Raw genomic sequence first — 17,179 nt, forward strand, 5'->3', positions numbered from 1 at the left:
CATTTTGACACTACTTTATTATGAAAACTTCAGAATGAAAACATTTGGTAAAGTGTTCTTGTTTTTTCATACCAAAGTTCTCATTTTATTGATGTTTTAAAATGATTAAGTTTTTCGTTTGCTGTTATGTTCCGTATTAGGGGAGACTTTAATGGAAAATTAACCACTTTGGCAGCCATTTTGGACACCATTTTGAATGCCATTTTTAATTGAGATTATGCAAATGGAGCAAGTTTGTTATCAATAAATGTCTTTTGATCCAACTAATCCAATCCAATTGAAATTATTGTTTGTTATGTGTTTGCTGAGTTTTTATAAGACATTTAAATTAAAAAAAGCCATTTTGGCGGCCATCTTGGACGCCATTTTGAATATATAATTAGGAAATGCAATATTTATGCATATAAACATTTATTGTGCCCTGACACATTCGTGTCACTAAGTTTCTTTTAATATTAAGTCCTTTATATGAAGTTTTAATGCAATTTACTGAAAACCCCCTATTTCGGGCGGCCATTTTGGACGCCATCTTGAATATCCGGCTTGCAGCCACTTTTTGTTTTTGGGAACATCTCGATTGTGTTTTTGGGTCGTCTAAGGAACCTAAAAAAGTTGGTTTGGTTTAGTTCTGGGGGGGGTGCAAAGGGGGTGGTCCTAGCTCCCCGAGTACTGGGTCTACCTGTACACCAAATACTGTGATGGTAGGTGTGGCAGTTTGGGAGCTTTTGTGTGTGATGGACATACATCCACACATACATACATACATACATACATACATCAGGTATCTACGACCCCTTATAAACAGAAAATGAGACTGAGACTCTCAAATTGAAGAAGATACTAAATGCGACCTCATTTGTGATTATATCTGATTCTCTCATTCATTACAGTAAACAGTAAATGCGACTTGATCTGAGACTGTACTTGAGACTCTCAATTACCTTTCACATGACAAGTGCGACTGGCGCTGAGACTAGAACAAGTAGCCATCCAGACACCAGACCACGGTTTGTGGAAGGATCGTGCACAGGTCCTTGAAAAAAATGATCACGGAGTACGGCGTGTCGACATCGACGTATGCCTTACCTCAGCTTTCTTTACCCTTCATTTCTTATCTTACTGTATATTATGGAAAATAAAGGTCAATAAAACAAATACTCTTTATCAATCAAGTATATTCGAACTACGCTGTTGCATGACGCACCGTATAGACACAGTCCCTGGAGGACCGTGGTATAGAGAGTAAGGCCTATGATTACGGAAAGGTAAGTCAGTTCTTACAATCGATTTAGCTGGTGTAGTTATATAACACATTGAGAATATTGATAAAATATGGCGAAAAAAACGATAAATGGGTACTACTTAAAGACATAATTAAAACTGGCGAAAATAGAGAAAGACTGGATTAACGTCAGATACGCACACGCCGTATCGGCCATTGTTGATGCCATACTGTTTATCGAACCTTCAAGGTCATGCCCAGTCATGACGTACTTTTACCTTTGACCTTCATGAAGTTTCACATTCATTTGAAAATTTCGTATTACTTTTTGACTTCATAATGTCCAGCTTGCTTTGTAATTCGAAACATATTGAAACACTTGCTCATTTTGCTGTTGATTTCCATAATAGTTCGAAGAATTCATATATCGACGAATTTGCAAATTTCGTGTCGCGTCGAACAGCTGCAGTCATGTCGACAGCTATCAAGCACGAACGATGAAAAGCCCGAATATGAATGACGCGATTTTCAGTTGTCGTTACAAACAAAATTTCATTTCTGTGAGAAACTCCACGATGACGTTTTGGAGATCAAATGGGAAATACCATATTCTCTTTGCTCCGATCGATCTGCCAATTTGAGTAGATTTTACCTCATCAGATGTTCGGAAATCTATCGTCAGTTCACGGAGCTTTTTTCGTCTTTCATTTTACTTTCACAAAAATGATTCGAGTTGTATAAAGAGTACCAAGGAAGCGTGAAATCACATTGAGTGCATTTTGTCATCAGCTGTCAGCTAGTCGTTTTCCAAAAGTGGCTTTTTGGAGTACATGAGCTTAAATACTAGTACTCTTTCAGAGGGCATGAAAAGGATAGGTGTGTATAACTCTTGAACTATTCCAATAACCGTTGTTAGTGTGAGAATGACGTGATATAAACTTAAGCCAATCACTGATTGAGCGCATATTTTTCATATGGAAGGCCCATGAGGCTCAAAGAAAATGTACGTCATCCATTAACCTCAGTCAAAATTAGCACTTTCTCACTTGTCAATGGACCCACAAAGCGAGACCGCCTGAACTGGGAAGTGATATGTAAATGAGTATGACTCGATGACGTTCCTGTCGGCAAACATTTCATCTAACTTGTACCATTGCAGCTATAAATAAATCTTTTGTACCTCCATGCTACCACTTTGTGTACGGAGTGTGAATATCAATCAGTCAATCAATCTTTATTACATCACAGACCCTAGTTTTTCTCAAATGTTAAACTCAACTAACACTATATTCAAAATTCGACGAAGTACAAAATTAAAACACATTCAAAAGGACAACAAACTATCCAAATGTACAATAACAAGATAATGAACTGTAAACTTTAATAGTGGGGTCGGGTGACCTGACTAAGGCTTCATGCTGACCATGTAGCTCAGCTAGCCCTACGTGCGATGTGTGTTCCCAGCGTTATCGGCCTGACGTATCTTGCTTGTGGTTCGATACGCGTACACACGGAGATGACCACTGTGGTATGCATATCGCAGCGGCCATTGCATCGCCGTGTATCGATCGAGCCACAAGCGACTGTGCAATACATGTACTGAGTTGTCGCCAACTACATGGATTTATCTGAGAATATTTGAATCAATTCTTTTTCATTTCCTTTTCCATATTTTAGCCATTTGATGTTATATTTTGCCGACATTTATTTAACGCTTCACGATCACCTCTCAATGTTAATGTCGATTTTGATTTACGAAGTTTACCGGGTAAACTGGGATCAATTATACCGACGTATTTTTTCCTCGAGACTCGCAGAAATTTTCCAACCTGGTAAGTATTTAGCTTTGACCCGTGTGCTTGGTTATGTACATGTAAACTAATAACAAAAGTTTAGTATTTTCTGTAAATCGATAAGTCTTTCGAACACGAAAGATTCGGATATCTGAACCTCAACAGTAGCTACGCAGCTCGAAAGTTATCCTCCGACAGGACAGGAACATTTGTCAAAGCCAGATTTCGCATGGTAGCTATGGAAACAAGCTGTTCATTCTCAGAAAGCATGCAATGTACTTCGTACTGCTGATACTGTCATGGTCTGTGGGCTGTTGCCGTCCCCACACACCGTCAATTGCCTAACAATCACAGGATTCAATCACGTTTGTCATCAAATTTTGATACATGAATTCTACCAATCATCAACCCCTTAACACATTGAAAAAAACAATGGTTGCGGCTACGGGTTCAAGGACATTCACGAGGAGGCACCATCATTGTCGCAGAATTGTTTTGACTAGTTTTATATGGCGATCTGCATACGGTCGCACATCAAACCGACAAATGTTCGCTTAAAAATATGAAGTACGAAAATTTTTTTTATTTAACTAACTGAGTCATCGCCTTTGTTATTGCCTAAACATCCCCGGTTTTTTTTCGGAGAGACTGCAACATGGATATCCTCTAATGCATAGAGTACAGCTGTTCATCCAATATATTTATTCACTGTTTCGAAAAACATCTCGTCAGATATGTGCTTTGGCGATCGGACCAAGTTTTTGTACGTTGGTCAGAAATAAATGACAATATAGGTTTGGATATTACATCTGTGGAATTAGGACAGAGTATTAAAGATGAAATTACTTTCATCAATCGACAAAGAAGAGAAAGAATGAGTCAGTGAATATCGAATCATAGACAGGAGAATCGAGACAGGCCACTGTCTATAGTTTAATCAATTGTGAACAAAAGTATTTCGATTAATTGACTAATGCAAACAGAAAGGAAATTTCATCAACTTGAAAAAGTCACCGCTTTCCCTTGACATCGGATTCCATGGCAATGGAGCAACACACGATGTCGTTTAGTTCCTCAAATATCTTTTAAAACGGCAAGACGATAATAATAATACTTTTCACGACAGCAAAATCTAAATGAACTTGAATCTGAACTTTACATGACAGTTATGTGGAAGAAACGATTAGAAATGGCAGCGTTTCTTGGTACAGCGTCTACGCAAGAACGCGCTATGGCTTGAGTGACATACCAGCGGCGCGGGAACAGGCGCTCGAACTGGGTAGTCTGCTAAATAGATCGCTTTTCGGCTCGATCTATCGATCCCGTAGTCGACATGCCCGCACTGCAACCTAAATGAGTGTTTAGGTTGCAGTCGTGGGCATATCGACTATGATAGATCGAGTCGAAAATCGATCTATTTAGCAGACTACCAAGCTACAGAGCGCCTGTGCTTGCGGGTCTGCAGTGCGGTCGCTCCATCTAATTACAATGCTGTGCCGTATCTAACATGTTTACATCGCAAACGTTTTACCGATTCACACCTGTATCGCGTCCTTTTTTGATTGACATCTTACAGACCTTTGTTATCCAGCAATCCCACACCCCACTCGTCTTTGATGGAAAGTAACTCAAATAATCACCGCAATTCCGACACGTCTGAGACAATTGTGAATCAAGAAAATGATCAAAACTTGTGAAACGCAGTCACTACCCCTCGTAATGCCTTCATGTTTGTGTTTTGCCGAACACTCAGTCCCCGGCAAAACTGATCTTTGGATGCACCAAAAGGTGTTAACTTGCATGTTGTTTTAGGAAAGTACGTATATTATAAAATCAAAATGAATAGATGAGTATTTTCTATAAAAGCTCGGTTACATTTTAGCTTCGATCAGATTCCACCCATCCGTTCAGACTGTTGTGAAACATTCCGATATTCGTCATGTCTTTTGAGCTGAACAAGGGTGAACTTTTGAGCTGGAAGGTTCTCCAGCGTGTGCCGATGCCACGCGAACGACGGACATTCCACATTACGTCAGGAAGTGAGTCAGTCACATGTCAGTCGCAAGAACAGTCGCACTTGCTGTTTGTACGTTACATGAGAGTCTCAGACACCGTCTCAAATTCACTCGCAAATATACATCCCCGAGCGAAATGCTAGTCTCAATTACAGTCGCAAACGTGATCGTACTTTGACTCTTCTATGAACTGAGAGTCTCGGAATCACTCGTATTTCTTATTCATTTGGGGGTCATACATACCTCCATAGATACATACATACATACATACATACATACATACAGATGCCACTGACTCACCATATAAGCTCTTTTTGGTATTTATATACATACCAAATATGAGCTTAAAATTAATAAATATATGAGTATGAATACTTTTGATAAATGTTAAATATTTCTGTCATTATTGTATACTTGCACAAATACCCTACTGCACTCGAATCTTGAATGCTGATCAGTTTTCATGCCAAATTCGCACATTTGTATTACACACACTGTTATTAATAACTTTTACGATTACTAATATTCTTGTTAAAAAAAAAAAATTTTCTGTCATTATTGTATACCTTCAAAAGTACCCTACATCACTCAAATCCTAAATGATGTTCAGTATGTATGCCAGATTCAGTCAGCTCTAGCTCAGACCCTCAGAAATATGGTCAGTGTAGTAAATACACTGCAACAGCATTGCTGAGTAACTTGATGCTAGGTCAGAGTACTGCCTTGGCAGACTCACTAAACAGTAAATAATAGGAAGGGGCCAACTTTGACCGTCCAAGCAGTGCACAGGCCTTCAAATAACTCATGGTTTCTTCCTTGCTGCTTGTTGATTTCCAAAACTGCAACTGCACTGGGGCAAGTCGATAGGTCAGACATTGAACTGGCCTGGTTTTAGGACCCTTGGTTGTGCGACATGTGAAGCCTGGGCCATTGAGAAATGATGCATCGTTGAGATTTCAGGCCATTTTCAGAGCATTCCCACTCAGCCGGCAACATATCTGATTTGCATAGATTCAAAATTGGTGCGTCTCACTTGCACTATGTTTGTGAGGGTGGATTGATCATTAGCATTTATAAAGAAAGCATGCTGACATCAATGACAAACCAGCCTATAATTGGCGGCACATACAGTACAATTCTGGGATTATAGGCCGTTTTGTTAATGTCAGCACACTTTATAGATGCTAATGATGATAACACCCAGTGTTATTGGATTTGGATTGATATGATTGCCATTATTATACATACATACAGACAGACAGACACACAGACGCCACCAACTTACCATAGAAGCTCTTTCTGATATATATATACATATACCAAATATGAGCTAAAATAGAGAATTCCTAGCATTCCAGTAAGCAATGTGATCCTTTGAACATTTCCTATTTGACTGACCAGGTCTATGGTATAAAAATCCTACAGCAATGTGACACACAACACACACATACATAGACAGATACACATGAACAAACACTTACCATACATACACTAAATATGTTCATACAAAGCTGGCCAGACAGACAGGCAAACAGAGATGAGCCATTCTGCTCATGAAGTTTGCTTCAAGTGGCATCCAACATGACACAAAAGAAGTTAACAAAAGCTTACCATGCAAAGCCTTCAAGGAGCCTACAGAGCCTAGAATATGTAGCTTTAGACTTAGGGATACTGGCAATGAATGGCATTCCCACTGGTTCAGGCATAGCCTTACATACAGACTTGTGTGTGGTCCAGTGGCGTTTTTGACAGTTTCTGTAAAGGAAAGGAAAGATTCAATATATCTAAAGTCAGTATCTTCGATAACTCTGTTGTTGAACATTTTGAAGATCCTACGATAAACCTAGCTTTGTATGGTGTTTTGTGGGGCTTTGGTATCCAGTATAAGCTAGGCAACTCATTGTGGTCATCCTTTGTTGTAATATTAAAATCATCCATGAATGACTTATGGTTTGCCAAAATTTCAGATTTGTTGAACATTGATTGTCTGTAAGTGGAGGTGGTGGAGGTCTTAGTTACACCAAGTTTGTCTATAAGACATTCAAAATAATACTTCTTACAGACAAATACAATGTTATTGGCAGCTTTATCAGCAGGAACGACAACATATTTGTCATGGATATCATTCAAACACTTAACAGCATCAGAACCTTTAAATACAGAATAGGATCTTCTGCAAACATCTGATTTTAGTCGACCAATACGGCCATGGACTATTTTCCTCACAGATTTGACCTATTCTGACAGAGTGTCTAGCTCTACATCCTCCCTTTTAGCCCATTTCCTGGCATATTCTTCAACAGAGTCCATAATGATCTTAAAAATTATGGTTCCAGTTGATCCTGCAAGGTTCTCTGAACTTGGGTCCACAAGATAATATCTTACAAAGATGGTGATATTCAACCAAGTTCAGATCACTAGTGGTGACATGGCCAACTGGAGTATATTTGAAGGGAGATGTAGAGCAGTCACAGGATGCTGGTGTTTGAAGGAATTCATCAATATTTACGTGCTGCAATGCCTTATTGTAATTGAATATTTTATTGGAGATTGTCTTGGTGTTCCGATATGACAGAATAGGTACAGACTGGTTCTGAAAGTATACAGGTACAGTTGATGTAACCTTTTTGTTGTGAAGTATATTGCTGATATTAATGGCAACAAGTCCTTTGTTTGTAAATGGAAGATGTGTGAAATGACGATGATCATCAGTCATAGGTTCAGCACGAACAGGCTTGTATAGTCTGTATAGTGCATAGGCATGCAACCTTCTCAAGTCCTTGATTGAAAGAGCAAATAATGAAGTATGAATGTGATGGAGACCTAAAGGCTTCTGTAATAAAAGAAGCATTTCATGAAATTTGTCATGGCAGTTGGAGGTAGATGTATTCAATTTAGTCCGATGGTAACGCCTATGTCCATGACTACATCTTCTACAGACAGAAGACTCAAAGAGGCCCATCACATTCATTTCTGAACAACCAGGACTTGAGAGATTGTCTATTTCTTTGATGTTGTCATTACAACCATAAGGCATTGCGGTACCTCACTGTCTAATCCAGTGTTGTTCTCTCTGTCTACGGAATGGTGAACTAAGTGTGGGGCTGTTGGTAGGATGGTGTATTTTTTCAAGAATACGGACACGCATAGACAAAGTGGAGTGATCGTCTTGGTTAAAATGCTTATAAAGTTGCACGTCCAAAGATCAATTCACTCCACTGCGATGTCCGTTGATTCTAGATCGTAAGCTGTTTCCTGTTTCACCAACATAAATGAGCCCACACAAAGAACACTCAATTCCATAGATTACATTTTTGGTTGTGCAATTCAGAGGTTCCAGACATTTGGTAGAATAGGTCTTCCCTGTCAAACTACTACTGAACTGTTCTGTAGTGATGAGCATACTACGAGTTTTTCAGTTTTTAATACCACACTTTGTAATGGAACCTGTATAATCACAAGCTAGAGATGACTTTAAACAGTCAGTCAGTAGCAATTTGCATGGTTTAATTGTCTGGTAGCTTTCTCCATTTTGTGATAAAAATCAGTCATACTTTCATCTGTCAACTACTGCCAATACATAATATGTGATTAATAAGGCCAGGTCTTTTTCGCTTTATGTCAGGGAAAACTGTTACCTGATGTCAATTTCAATTCAAAACAAGTCATAGTCAACAACATAGTCCCCACTTGGTCAATAAATTTAAAAACTATTCAAGGAAATGATGGAAAAGTGATATTGTCATCAGACATCCGGAAACTGGTGGAGAAAATGTTGTATTGATGTGTATTGGCACTTTTATTGCTTTAACAAAATATTAGACCTTAAGGCCAGATGAGATGTGGTGATAGGAAAAAAACTTGGAGCCAAAACACTCTGTTTAGATTCTAGGTAATCTAGCTGGAGGGTTGATATGTTACTTAGTGTTGCATCGCATTGGTTTGTGAAATGAATTCAGATTCGTGTGTAGACTATTAAGGAAGTTTTATCATTATATTCCGAGAAATTAGTTGCATATTAGATCATAATTTACATTTATTTTGCATGCATTGGTAAGTTCTGGCGTGCTGTCTTTGTGTCATGTTTGAGATAATTAAATTGGTCGTCGCCCGTGTGATTAACACTTCTGGATATGAAAAAATAATAACAAAATGGCCACGCAGCAGCCATATGGTATCATATCATGAAATAATCTTGCATTCATGTGTAAGTCATATTGCATTGTTCTTTTGCCAAGTTTGAATGAGGCACCTCTGTATAATTGCTTGAGACATGATCAAAATGGAAACAAAGTGGGCTCCACCTAGTGGCCATATGGGGTTGTATCACAAAACAAATGGACATGCATACCGGTATGTATGCCAGTATCTATTATGTTTGTACCAAGTTTAAAAGAAATCGGCCGACACATGTCTTAGATATCTGCATGGATGCACAGACGCATGGAGCCCAATCTATAAATCCCCCAAGATATCTTCCACAGGGACTAATAAACGTATGGGGATTTGCCTGTTGTTGTGCGATTAAATTAAATGTCCTTGTGCTATCTTGTTTTCTTGCATGTCTAAGAAATAACTCTTCACAAACAGATGCATGCATGATGACCACATGAAAATATGGAACCAAATCTATGAGTCTTTATCCAGAAGGGACTAAAGGGTGTCCGTAAAGTCAAATTCTGGAAGAGGACCAATTGTCAAATATTGGACAACAATTGGAAGGAAGAGAGTGAATCCATTACACAGAAATGCCTAGATAAGGGAACTAATGGTAAACTGGGGTCACCTGTTATGTTGAATAGACAGGTGCCCCTTATCTTATGATGAGAAAGGGTGTATTTGGATCATCATAAAAAAAATGCAAAAGATGCAGTAAGTTTGTTCAGCATAACTGTATAAACAACTTAGGTCTTGCAATGCCAAGACACTAAGAATAAAGCCTTCCAAGTGATGACACAAACTGACACAAGTACACAGTCACACCTTAATCACTACTACAGCATCTCTTTCAGAAAGGATGTCCACATTTACACAGTATTATACTCACTGATCACAATATCCTACTCTATAGCATTTAGAACACCTCCTCAACTTGTTGCCGGCTATACCTTCTGTTTTACAATATGAACACTTGGTAACATCATGGTGGGGCATTATTGTACGCTGTAAAATTAGAACATACACGGGCATTAGATTGTAGAATAAATCCATAACATTATGGCAGACACAGATTGAATCAGATGCTGTTCACAGAGAAGTGAGGCTGTGTTATAAGTATTAAACAAAATTTTCGCTCTATCCTATTTACCATTTGATATCAGATGTGATATTTTACATTAAACATTGAGGTATGCATCACTTTTGGAGTATTCCCAAACTATATTTGCAACAAATAAAATGGCTTTTGCACAATGTGATGTTGCTGACATAAAAATTGGAAAAACGTTAAGAGATAGTATAATTCAGATATTTTGGGTAGCTAAAAACGGGAATACTAAAGTTTAATTTTGTATATTATCTGATGATAGTTCCATTAAAGTTCTTGTCATTTTTTGAACAATAAGCAGTTAATATTCCTTGGTTTAAACCACCTTGTAGAGAGTGAGTGCATGGCATGACAATGTGATGTTGTGCAAGCAACATTTGTAGAATCAGTGACCTAGTGTAAACAAAATGGCCATCACATTCTACGCTGTATGATAATCTAGTGTTATTAAACTGGGAGATTTTTAGGTGGAAGAGTAACAATAAAAGTGTCATGTAGGAAAGTAAAAATTCTTCATATGTGAAGTTTCTGTAAGTCCTGTTGTCTTTTCTTATCTGTTCAATGAGATGTGGAGGAATGTTGTTGTGCATGTTTTTTCTGAGGAAACACGTTGCTTACGAATGGTGCCTGTTTCTAGAAATATTTCCATAATTATACGCCAATTGGGGAATAACATATACCTATAATAATTCTAAAGGGTTAAATAGTAAACTACCTTAGGAGCATATTAAGGATATAACATTGTAAAATAGCATGTCAGTGTAACACAAAATGTAATGAAAACGGGAGAACCCTGGAAATTACATGAAACAGCCATTTTATACTACCTGTATTATAGAATATATACCACAAAATGGATGTTACACCTACCTGAATAACCGCCAGCTCAAATACCTGTTCTCCTGCCGCTTGTTCAGATAAAACTTCAGCACTAGAAGAAGAAAGTAATATAGCTGTTCACCACCAACAATCAATGAAATAGGTTATATTGATCAAATTATACAACACTTTGACAAAATGTCTTTGACATTTGTCTTTTGACAAAATAAAAATAAACAATTTACTCATAAAGGACACCAGACAAGTTTAAACAGTTTAATGTTTAATGAGTAAGCAATGCTAATGTGCGCAATATTCAGTGTCGGGTGACTGAAATATTGTGCATTGGAATATTGATGTAATCATGTTTTGACAATTTGTGTTTCAAACTTTGCCGAAAATCACACAAAATGAGCATTTTTGAAGTAGATGAAGTATCAGGTAAGAATTTTGAGAATGAAAGGGAAAGATCAACTGTTACATGATAAATGAACTTGCTCATTTTCACAGTGAAATCGAAAATGGAAGATAGTCACATGTCATCATCTGCATAGCTATTTGGGAGTTTGACGTGCATATACACAAGTCTAAGGGCCGAGTTGGTGCAGAGCAGTCAACAAGTAACTAAGAGATGATGAGCTCATTGTCTTCAAGACTCTTGCATGGCGGTATGTTGCTGTCAAGGAAACACGACGTAATTTGGCAACTTGTTCCTGCATAACGGGATACCATGACGCACTGGGAGACTGCATTGTTTCAACCTGATGTTTGCTTTGTTACTCTAATGCAAAGTGATTGTTCGCACAAATTTGACACTTCAAGTCGTGACATCGTTGCTATTTGAAAGTCAGGTTACTGCTTTCTTTTGACTATCAGTCAAACTCTTACATGTAACAGATAAGACGCTTGTGATGTGTTCTCCGAGGTCACTCATGGACGATGCGTGGCCATCGGAGCTGAAATACATGTAAAAAGTGATTATGTGATAGGCTATTTACAGATCACATACAACCACATGGCGGCACTTTTAATCAAAAGATCTAGCGACTCGTTTGGCTAAGGTCTGTTTTCAGGAAGCATCCAGCTGCCCGGACAAGAGACCTTGGCAAGCAAAGATGAAACCTTCGTCAGAGACAAACTATCTTCGTAACACAACCAGTCCATTACTATCACACTGTATGATGTTTACTGACAATGTTTATGAATTTGTGTTCAGACTCACAGTCACCTAATTATAAGTATGCTTATTGTACTAATACATGTATAACTTGTGTTTCCAAGTGTTGCTTTCAACGTGCTTATTATAGAGCACAAGAAACACTGCATTATAAATGTAATAGTTGAGTTTTTATACTTGTGACAATGGAAAGTCAAAGTTTATGCAACTGATCTATGTTGTGTCTTTTTTCTGTGTTTGTTTTATTTTGCAGGCTGGCTGGTAGGCTTTTCAAAAATCAAAGGACGGCAAAGAATTTTCTTTACATGGCCTAAATTATTTCCATTTTTATTCAATTAAATTATAATTTCTCTCATTTCAATTTATTTGTTTCTCCTATTCAATTTATTTTCTCTTCTATCTATTTGTTTGTTTGCCTATATATCTATCCAAGTGTTACAGACATCAAATCCTGAATATGCTGCATGAGTTGTTCAGTCAATTATTTCAATTCTTTTTCAGTATATTAATTTGTTTTATATATGTGTTTGTTTGTTTGTTTATTTATCCTGCATTTTTTGTGAGGGACTGGTGGCCAGGAAAAGCAGTTTTCACTCTGTAATGAGTTTGTATGCTTAATGTCACTGCAGAGAACCATGCTGTTTGGTACATTGTCTGTAAACTGTTGTTTGATTTAAGTCTTTTGATTTTGCTGACAGTCATTTCTATATGGGTTGGCATTTGTCCTTAAACAAACCCTCAGTGTGGTCATAAGCACAGCAATGGAAATTCTCTGTATTGTAGTATACCAGCCCTTTTGTAACATACCATGAATCAATTATCAATTGTTAGGGACTCATGATACTTTCAAACAGGTTACAGGTAGACCTGTTGTAGTTTATACGGTTGGGTTACAGGTGCACCTGGATGAGTGAAATTTGGTAAGGGAAACAAAAACATCACTATTATGATAATAACCATATTGTTTACAGTATCTCTGAAATGTTAGTTATGATTGGTTTGCAGTTACCCCTTTGAATGCTGAAATTTTTCCCACCAAAATTTTAGTGCCACACTTTTTTTTATGAATTTTTCTGTAATTCTTTTGAAAATTTTGGACCGAATGGACAGCACTTTTCATAGACGCCAGTTTTGGGTCAAAATTTTGGGGAAAATCTGAAAAAAAATGTTTGGACCTGAAAAAAATTGTCTGGGTCATATTTTATAAAGGTGACAATAATTGACTTTGGCACTCAAAGGGTTAATCACAGTTATACAAAAAAGTGATATATGGGCTACTCACACAAATAATATATCATTTGATGACACACCAGAAAGACTTGTTCCTCTGGTATATATCTTGTGTATCTTGCTTTTGTATGCTTCAAATACTCTCAACTGTAATATTGAAAAATAAAAAATAGTGTCAAGGACGAGGTATGTAATTGTCTCGAAACTGACATTGTACGAGCAGAAGTACGGCCTCGTACTTTCATATTACGAGTGACGTAAGTCACACATGCCTTTTGACCTAATTTTTTTATGAATACGCCTAGGACTATGTTGTATTCCATGGATGAAAGATTTTTGTTTATGTGAAAGGATTTTACGACAAACGAACGCTTAGACACATTTTCTGTGTATATTCGAAACTCGGAAGTAGGAGCGGGTGTGAACTTCGTATGATTATTTTTTTGGTCATGAGAGCGGGTTCAGTGCAGTGCGGAGGAATACTTTTAGGCTTTGACTTTCGGACGAGTCTGTACGTACGGGTCAAGACTGGAGACGACGCGACACTCTGACTTATTATACGCCACGATGGTAGACTTTTTTGCAGACGTTGATTGTAACATTAAGCTGTTAAAGAAGAACCAAAGAAGAGGTTGCAATGTCCGAACATGACAATCTGAAGTTATCGAAACAGTTTCTCTTCTCAGGCTGAATTTAGTACGACCGAAAGCAATAAAATGAGGCCTGATACTGAGATAGATTAACGAGAATGAAATCCGACAGTCAAAACACTTTATCTTCCGAATATCGTATTAATGAAAATCAAATGAAATCCGACGATCGAAAGTTTCTCTTCAGAATTTAGTATGACCAAAAGCAATAAATAGCGCCCGATTCTGACGTATATTTACGTTTAGGCCTATGTCAAAGCCAAAAGAAATCGGACGGTTGAAACGGTTTCTCTTCCGAACAATACATGTTCGAAATACCTGTACGTAAGGCTGTGAAATCAAAAGTAACACTCTCATTACAGAGCTCATCGTAAATAATGATCAGTTAACGAGGTGTCAAAACTTTTCAAACAGCAATTTTTGGTGTGTCACTCTGCGCAAAACAATAGTAAGGGTGTTACCGTTTGCTTTGTGATAACCCGTCGAAACACCCGGGTATAGAAAGCTCAAACAGTCAAAACAAGAGCAAATCAGGCAAATAATTGACACCTATAGAATATCTGACGTCGGCTTGGTTTATGAGATTGGCGACAGACCGCTGGAGACAATAAGTTTTGGCTCATTTTGTTGACCGCCGGTCGACCTCGATTGGTTGTAATGCACTTGAACCTACCGCCGTTGTAAATCTTTTTTACTTTCTCGAATTCGAAAGTGCAATGATTTCACATACATAAAACCTGCGTGGCTCGCGAGTCAGCTTATGACATCGAAATAATCTGATCACCACATTATGTTAATCACAGTGTACAATGAATAATAACATAGGGCCAAAGTCCCTGAAGCTACTATAGACATGGATACAAACTTAAGTATTTCCTGACTGTATGAAATTATCTCACTAAGGTCATCCTAGGGACCTGTAAACAAAATATTAAAACTGTCTGACCAGCGATTTTGAAAAAACAAGCGACTCAACAGTTGACAGAGCTCTGCTGTGTTATGTAGAGAACAACCTTTTGTAACACATGTATTGATGAAGAAGGTGGATATCTTTGATAACTCATTTCAGGATGGCCTGACCAAAATTGGAAAAAAAAATTCCGTAAAAATACAAATTTGCATATTTCATCACAATTTTAACAAATCTAAGTTGGGTTATCCCTAGGGACCTGTATACCAAATAACAAAGCTGTCTGACCAGTGGTTATGAAGAAGAAGATTTTTTACCAAAAACGCCTTTTTTGAGCTAATTTGCATATTTTCAACAATATCAAAAATTATAATAAAAAGAGTTTCTCAAAATCATACATTTTATCTACACAACAAATATCAAATGAGTAAGTACTGCAGTTCTCAAGATATTTGAGTGGACGGACACCTCACAAACGGACATACACACAGACATATACATACATACATACATACATACATACATACATACATATTGACAGTGCACATCGGACAGTCATTCACACCGGACAGATAGTGACACCATCCCAATAGCTTCTATAGACTATATTAGTCTATAGTAGCTAATAAACGGGAGTTAATTACATTCTAATTAAAGTAAACAAGACTTGCTTAAATCAAGATTTTCATCATAAAAAAACAGCATATCTGTCAGGTTATAAAGAATCTTAAGCTGGTTATCTTTTTATCAGTATTTTCATCCTATTAACCAAGCACATTTTAACTTTCAAATTAACATTGTAAGTAAGTTCTGTTGAATAAGTAGAGACTGTAGTACTCAGAGAAAGCAAACTGAAGAGACAAATGTTTGAAACTTAAGAAGTTCAAGGTCATCAAAAGCATCATGTACCACTTTCATTGCACTGTTTACACAGATTGCATAATTGCTATAAATAGCACATGAGGAATCTTACAGCCCAGCTTTACCATAAAAACCCTATCACTTTGACCACTCTTTTAATTGACCACTCTATTTTGTTCCTCAAAAAGTAATTTTATTTTATCCTTACCAAGTCAACCATAAATGGAAATTAGAACTTTCTCTATCTCTATTTATTTGACCACCCTATCATGACAAACTATTTTGAGCAATTTCTCTTAGATAACATACAGGGCACAATAAATGACGGTTCAGAATATGTCAAAGTTGGGATTCAGGAAAGTTGCCTTTACATGTTTTAATCCTCCAAGATGATAAGCATTTCACTATGAACTGTCAAAAAAAGTTGAACTTTCTGATAACTCTACACTAAAATTATTTTGGCTTTGATGATTTCCTAATTAATTCAATTATTTAAAATCATATTAATTTTTTTTTTTGGGTGAATTGATAGGGTTTATACAGTACAAGAATTACATACAATGTAAGTCAAATTTTGACCAAAAATGACCCAAAAAATTCCTTAAAAATACAGATTTGCATATTTCATCACAATTTGAACAAATATAAGTTGGGTTGTCCCTAGGGACCTGTATACCAAATAACAAAGCTGTCTGACCAGCGGTTATGAAGAAGAAGATTTTTTACCAAAAACGCCTTTTTTGGCATTAATTTGCCTATTTTCAACAATATCAAAAAATTAAAAAAACTAGTTTCTCAAAATCATATTTTTCATCTACACAACAAATATCAAATCAGTAGGTACTGCGGTTCTCAAGATATTTGAGTGGACGGACGCCTCACAAACGGACATACATACATACATACATACAGACTGACGACGGACGCCGGACAGATACCCATCCCAATAGCTTCTATAGACTATAGTCTATAGTAGCTAATGAAGGATTTTATGAGTTGGCGGTAGCCCTGCGTACGATGCTGTGTGTTCCGCTACAGCTAATAGCCCCGCTCACCACACGATGATGTGGTGAGCAGGGCGATTAGCTGTAGCGGAACACACAGCATCGTACGCAGGGCTAGAGTTGGCGGGTGTTTTTGTGGCACCCGTGTGTACCTCATATTGTACAGTCTATTTGAAAATGACCTCTACTCAACAATGATTTTAAAGACTAACATTTTTCTGACCTCGCATTC

The 17,179-nt window shown here is 37.4% G+C and overlaps 1 protein-coding gene across 3 annotated transcripts in view; it reads right to left on the reverse strand.

Annotated features, from left to right (window-relative positions):
• Positions 1-17,179, reverse strand: part of LOC139134524 (ubiquitin carboxyl-terminal hydrolase 19-like) — a 231,910-nt gene that overhangs the window by 45,512 nt on the left and 169,219 nt on the right. For all 3 annotated transcript variants that reach the window (XM_070701382.1, XM_070701381.1, XM_070701383.1), the window contains exons 17-20: positions 13,575-13,669; positions 11,167-11,227; positions 10,078-10,193; positions 6,642-6,785 (exon numbers count right to left, since the gene is read on the reverse strand). In XM_070701382.1, coding sequence (XP_070557483.1) covers positions 6,642-6,785; positions 10,078-10,193; positions 11,167-11,227; positions 13,575-13,669 — 416 coding nt within the window. The remainder of the gene's footprint in view (positions 1-6,641; positions 6,786-10,077; positions 10,194-11,166; positions 11,228-13,574; positions 13,670-17,179) is intronic.

The sequence above is a fragment of the Ptychodera flava genome, chromosome 6, assembly GCF_041260155.1.
Source record: "Ptychodera flava strain L36383 chromosome 6, AS_Pfla_20210202, whole genome shotgun sequence".
NCBI lineage: Eukaryota > Metazoa > Hemichordata > Enteropneusta > Ptychoderidae > Ptychodera > Ptychodera flava.